At 39.8% G+C, this 6,010-nt stretch overlaps 2 protein-coding genes across 2 annotated transcripts; both read left to right on the forward strand.

Annotated features, from left to right (window-relative positions):
* The first annotated feature begins 453 nt into the window (after nucleotides 1–453).
* On the forward strand, nucleotides 454–2,097 carry LOC136067314 (cellulose synthase A catalytic subunit 3 [UDP-forming]-like). Its single transcript, XM_065772990.1, has 3 exons — nucleotides 454–871; nucleotides 1,324–1,519; nucleotides 1,848–2,097. The coding sequence occupies exons 1-3, from the start codon at nucleotides 848–850 to the stop codon at nucleotides 2,078–2,080; spliced, it is 453 nt and encodes a 150-aa protein (XP_065629062.1). The 5' UTR covers nucleotides 454–847; the 3' UTR covers nucleotides 2,081–2,097.
* LOC112038774 (cellulose synthase A catalytic subunit 3 [UDP-forming]) lies at nucleotides 2,090–5,442 on the forward strand. The gene is given in 5 exon segments (XM_065773009.1): nucleotides 2,090–2,360; nucleotides 2,561–2,682; nucleotides 4,577–4,958; nucleotides 4,961–5,062; nucleotides 5,065–5,442. Coding segments are annotated over 5 exon segments (999 nt in total). The 3' UTR covers nucleotides 5,187–5,442.
* The last annotated feature ends 568 nt before the right edge of the window (nucleotides 5,443–6,010 follow it).

Raw genomic sequence — 6,010 nt, forward strand, 5'->3', positions numbered from 1 at the left:
CAAGTACAACGTCTCAAATAAAGTATTTGTGCATCCTAAATATGAAACGGGGACAATGAATAGAAGAAGTGAGTTCCATACTTCTAGGGTTTCAGTTCCATGACCGAGATACAAGAAAAAGGCCCATCTAGTATCTAGAACTAAAATATTCCCATCTCTTTCTTATCTTCATCATCATCAAAAATTCAAACATAATATAGCCGTAACAGTATGTATCTGACACCACCACCGTGTAATAAAAAAACACCATAATACGTACGCGCCCATTCCACATCCATTGCATGGCTTACGTGTGGAGCATCATACATGATCATTATCGCCATCTTGAAATTCCATACCCATATATCTTCCACGTGTCATCTTCCTCCATTGACACCTTCTCTAGATGATGGACACGTGGCATGATAGACACACTGTGTTTTTGACTGCATGACTGTTTATTTAGTTGATTTTACTGATTGACACACTGTTTGGTTGCCGAGAAAACCGAAGAAAAGAGTGGACTACTAGGTTTGTTGAGTAAAAACACTTTTTTCCTCAGGTCACAGTCTTGTGAAGGCTCAAAGATTGTTAAAAAAAAAAAAAAAAAAAAATTCCCACATTTTTCTTAGCAACCAAACTGAGAATAAAGATTTGGAATTGTTGTAATTACATGAGCAATTGATGACTGTAGAGAATGCTTGTTGAATTGGGTAATCTGATTCACAGTTGTGCAGATCTGGGCTTTGATTTGAGAAAGAGACGTGTTTTTGAAGCATTGAGCTCATAGGTATGCATTAGATCTTGTTGAGACTGAGGAACCTGCTTGATCCATTGTTCACATCTGGGCAAAGAGAAGCTGGTGCCAATGGAATCAGAAGGAGAAACTGCGGTGAGTGTCAGAGAACTTTAGCTCTAATTTGCAATCTGTGCTCTGTTTTGTTGAGGAGATAACTGAGGAAATGAGATGGTCACACGTTTAAAATTAAATTCTGATGTTGTTTTGGTTTTCAAACTATGAAAGCTCTTGCCCACCAACTTGGTAACATAGTTGCACTAGTCTCAGTTGAGTGGAAATTGTAATGATCCATTTAATAAAGAATGTAAAAGTTTCTTTAGTTTCTTCATTTCTCTATTCTACATTTGTTCACCAACCAGATGGGGCATAGGATTCGTTTAGAGACTGAAATTTGACCTCTGCCTGTGTCTTTTTAGTGTCCTGATTTTTGTTAGCTATAGACGTTGGGTACATTAGTTTGGCTTAGATTATTCTGTTGATTAATTCAAATTGATGTGATTAGTATCTAATTGTTGATTGGAATGTCTTTTAATGTGATAAATCAGGCAAGGTCTTCAAAGACACTGGGTGGACAAGTCTGCCAGATCTGTGGCGATAATGTTGGGAAGACTGTAGATGGTGAGCCATTCATTGCCTGCGATGTTTGCGCATTTCCCGTTTGCAGACCTTGCTATGAGTACGAGAGGAAGGATGGGAATCAGTCTTGCCCTCAGTGCAAAACCCGATACAAAAGACACAAAGGTAAGTTAGATACTAAATAACTGAAAAATTTTCCACACACTAGGAAACATGTGAAAGAACATGAGCTTGAAGAAGTTGTGTTATTGTAAAAGATTATGATCCCATCCCCCCACCCCTGCAAAGTTAACTGCACCCAACTAGTTTAGGTGAGTCATCTGCTAATCTTTGAAATTGTCTGTAAACTTAGTGAAACTGCAAATAAAAATGCAAAATAATTAACTTAATTGGTATTGCTGGTGACACTATCAGTATTTGAAAAAGCAGTGGATATCTTCTGATCACTGTATTCTGACTGTTTAATTGTTGCCATTTATCTTGTTGATTTTAGGAAGTCCTGCAATTCTCGGGGATAGAGAAGAGGATGCTGATGCTGATGATGGTGGCAGTGACTTCAATTACAATTCGGAAGATCAAAACCAAAAGCAAAAGATTGCAGAGCGCATGTTGAGCTGGCATATGACATATGGACGGGGAGAGGATGTAGGGGCTCCCAGTTATGATAAAGAGGTTTCTCACAACCACATTCCTTTGCTCACCAATGGAACAGAGGTAATTCAATAACCTTATGATATGCTGTTCTCTTCCTCTGTCTTAGATCTTTTTCCAGATGAGACACATATTCCTTCTGTAGCTGCTCCTGATCTTCCTATAGTTGCTCCTGATTCTGTTACTGTAGACTTTCTATCCAACCACCAGATATCACTGATTCCTTTCCTAGTTCACCCTTTAATGAACAGGTGGGAAGATGAACAGGTTGAAAAACGAGCTACCAACCCAAATCCTGAGCTTGGGTCTCCTGCTCCTGCTCCGCCTGAAGATCTTGCACAAGACATTCCACCTCGTCACTCAACTCGGGTAAAGATCTATTCTACACATTTACTTGACTATCATTGCTACACTACACGAGCCTCACACCTATCGTGAGGCTTCCACTGACCCTTTATGGCAGATTGCAATGAAAGAGGAACTTGATGCATTATCTAAAACCATACTTGGGATTTGGTGACAGTTCCTCTGGGAAATCTGTGGTTGGTTTGTAAGTGGATTACAAGATTAAGACTCGCTCTGATGGGTCCATTGAGCGCTACAAAGCTCGTCTTGTTGCAAAAGGTTTTACACAAGAGTATGGGATTGATTATGAAGAAACTTTTGCTCCGTTGCCCGTATCTCATCTGTCCGTGCCCTCTTAGCTGTTGCTGCTGCTAGTAGTAATGGGAACCTTTTTCAGATGGATGTCAAAAAATGCATTTCTTAAATGGGGATTTAAGTGAAGAAGTGTATATGCAACCTCCTCCTGGTCTCTCTGTTGACTCAAATAAGGTTTGCCACCTTCGACGTGCACTTTATGGCCTTAAACAAGCTCCACGAGCTTGGTTTGCCAAATTCAGCTCTACCATCTCTCACTTGGGTTACATGGCCAGTCACTATGATTCTGCCTTATTTCTTCGTCGCACTGACAAAGGCACTATTTTACTCCTCTTATATGTGGATGATATGATCATAACTGGTGATGACCTCAGTGGCATTCAGGAACTCAAGGCTTTTCTCAGTCAGCAGTTTGAGATGAAAGATCTTGGATATCTCAGCTACTTCTTGGGTCTTGAAATCACTCATTCTACAGATGGACTTTATATTACTCAAGCCAAGTATGCCTCCTGAACTCTTGTCTCGCGCTGGACTCACTGATAGCAAGACTGTGGACACTCCAGTTGAGCTTAATGCGCATCTGACTCCCTCAGGGGGGAAACCATTGTCTAATCCCTCTCTTTACAGACGCTTGGTTGGCAGCTTGGTTATCTCATTGTTACTGTCCAGACATTTCCTATGCTGTTCACAAGTGAGCCAGTATCTGTCTGCTCCACGATCGACTCCTATGCTGCTGTTCTGCGCATTCTTCGATACTTAAAGGGCACTCTCTTCCATGGTCTTTTCTACTCTGCTCAGTCTCCTCTTACTCTTCGTGCATTTTCTGATGCTGATTGGGCAGGAGACCCCACTGATCGCAGGTCCACCACTGGTTATTGCTTTCTTCTTGGTTCTTCTCTGATTTCTTGGCGAAGTAAGAAACAAACTCATGTGGCCCGCTCCAGTACTGAAGAACAGAATATCGTGCCCTTGCTGATACCACATCTGAGCTCCTTTGGCTACGAGGCTTCTCAAAGACTTAGGTGTGTCTACATCCTCTGCTACTCCTCTTTATTGTGACAACCAGAGTGCTATTCACATTGCTCACAATGATGTCTTCCATGAACGGACTAAACACATTGAGATCGATTGTCATTTTATCTGTTTTCATTTGTCCATGGTGCTCTCAAGCTGATCTCAGTCTCCTCTAAGATCAACTTGCAGATATCTTCACCAAGTCACATCCTAAGGACCGCCCTCGTACTTTGGTTGACAACCTCAAGTTGGTCTCACATCCACCTTGAGTTTGAGGGGGGCTGTAACATATATAGTGTTGTGGGCTTTAGGCCAGTTAGGTTACTTGTATAGCACACATATTTACTTGTACTGCACACATATGCCTCCTATATAAAGGCATCTATGTACATTCTTTTACACAAGAAATACAATACAATCATCAGTATTTCTAACACCTAGCATCACCCTCTGCAATCCCTGCGTGCTTACAGTGTTTTGTTATTTGGGGAGTTGTTTGTGATTTTGCTTCAAAATATGAAATGGTGAACAGATAAAAATTAACCATAATGAATTAACATTTCATAAATACCCTGGCATGGCATCCATTAATTAAGAATAGTAGGATTTACAGGAATTACGGTATATATAGGAAAGGACCACATTCTTCTTGCTGGTTTTTGTTTTCAAAATAAAGGGTTTGGAGGGGAATGAGCAAGGCAAAGTCGGTAAAACACCATTGACACCTCTCTTGTTGTGAAAAAGAGATAAAAGATGGAAATATAAAAACTGTTCTGTATTTTCTTGTGCTTGGGGGAAACTTTCTCCATGAGAGAAGAAGAAAAAAAATTACTTGTTCCTGTTTGTGTATATTATGAATATTGTCTCAAAATGCTGGTCTTTAGTATCTGCTAAATTTTTTTGCTTGGCTTATTCCACTTGCAGATCAGTAACATTGCAAGTATATGGTTTATATCGCTCTTTCTTTCCATCTTTGCTACCGGTATCCTAGAGATGAGGTGGAGTAGTGTTGGAATTGATGAGTGGTGGAGAAATGAGCAGTTTTGGGTTATTGGTGGTGTTTCCGCCCATCTCTTTGCCGTTTTCCAAGGTTTGCTTAAAGTACTTGCTGGTATTGACACCAACTTCACAGTTACATCCAAGGCATCAGATGAAGATGGAGACTCTGCGGAATTGTACTTGTTCAAGTGGACAACCCTCCTAATCCCACCAACAACTCTCCTTATCATAAACTTGGTTGGAGTCGTTGCAGGGATTTCCTATGCCATCAACAGCGGTTACCATCATGGGGTCCTCTCTTTGGGAAGCTCTTCTTTGCCTTTTGGGTGATTGTCCATCTGTATCCCTTCCTTAAAGGTTTGATGGGTCGCCAGAACCGGACTCCACCATTGTTGTTGTCTGGTCAATTCTCCTCGCTTCAATTTTCTCATTGTTATGGGTGCGAGTAGATCCATTTACCACTAGAGTTACCGGTCCAGATGTTACGCAGTGTGGAATCAACTGCTAGGAGGGAAATAACACAACTTGAAGACTGAAAATTCTTTTTTTAAATTATTGTCCTTGCCAAGTTTCAGAGGTAAGGAGATATTTAAGTGTCTCATATTTTGGCTTTAACTTTATGTCTTTGAGCTTGTTTGTCTATGTGAAGTCTACATTATGTGTAGATGATAGGTGGCAAAAAAATTATTTTGTTGTTACAGGAGTGATTTTTATGTATTATTTTGGTATATTCTAAAAAAATTAGACACGACTTCTGGAACCAATTAATTGTTCATTATATATTCCACAAATCTATATGCGGCCCATTACCCACAGTATCTTTTTGTTTGATACTTGAGAGAGTATTTTAATAGCCTGATATGTGCAGTGTTATTTATAGGCCAACACAAAGTGGTTCCCAACTCCCTTTATATTACGCACAATCTTTCCAACACCAGTAAAGGTAAATTGACAAATTCCAATGAGAATGCTTTTATGGAAGGTTATTACTCATTGGCAAGTTCCAAGTTCCAACTTGCTTCTGTAAAACATAATATTATTGCATGGTTAAAATAGGTGAGTTAACAATGGACAAGAAGTTTGAATAAAATCTATACCCCGATTGCTTGCTTGAAGGCACATATATGTTTGAGCCAATATGTAGCAGGCTACATTTAACTAATTTGGGTCATTCTAGGATTGGGTGAGTTACAATTAGGACTCTTTATGATTGTTAATGTAATTAATATTTACCGAATGAACACTCGACGTGGAATTCAGTACATGTTTGTGCATGACTTTCCTTACTCGAGGTCCAATTATTGTTTATTAGTTCCATTTCATGAGTCCTGG

The sequence above is a fragment of the Quercus suber genome, unplaced genomic scaffold (assembly GCF_002906115.3).
Source record: "Quercus suber isolate HL8 unplaced genomic scaffold, Cork oak 2.0 scaffold_67, whole genome shotgun sequence".
NCBI lineage: Eukaryota > Viridiplantae > Streptophyta > Magnoliopsida > Fagales > Fagaceae > Quercus > Quercus suber.

What these genes read in the sequence shown, in the direction of transcription:
- LOC136067314 (XM_065772990.1), top strand. Translation starts at nt 848, where the DNA reads ATGGAATCAGAAGGAGAAACTGCG. An exon ending in AATCAGAAGGAGAAACTGCG is followed by an intron (nt 872 to 1,323) that starts GTGAGTGTCAGA and finishes GTGATAAATCAG; the next exon opens with GCAAGGTCTTCAAAGACACT. An exon ending in CCGATACAAAAGACACAAAG is followed by an intron (nt 1,520 to 1,847) that starts GTAAGTTAGATA and finishes TGTTGATTTTAG; the next exon opens with GAAGTCCTGCAATTCTCGGG.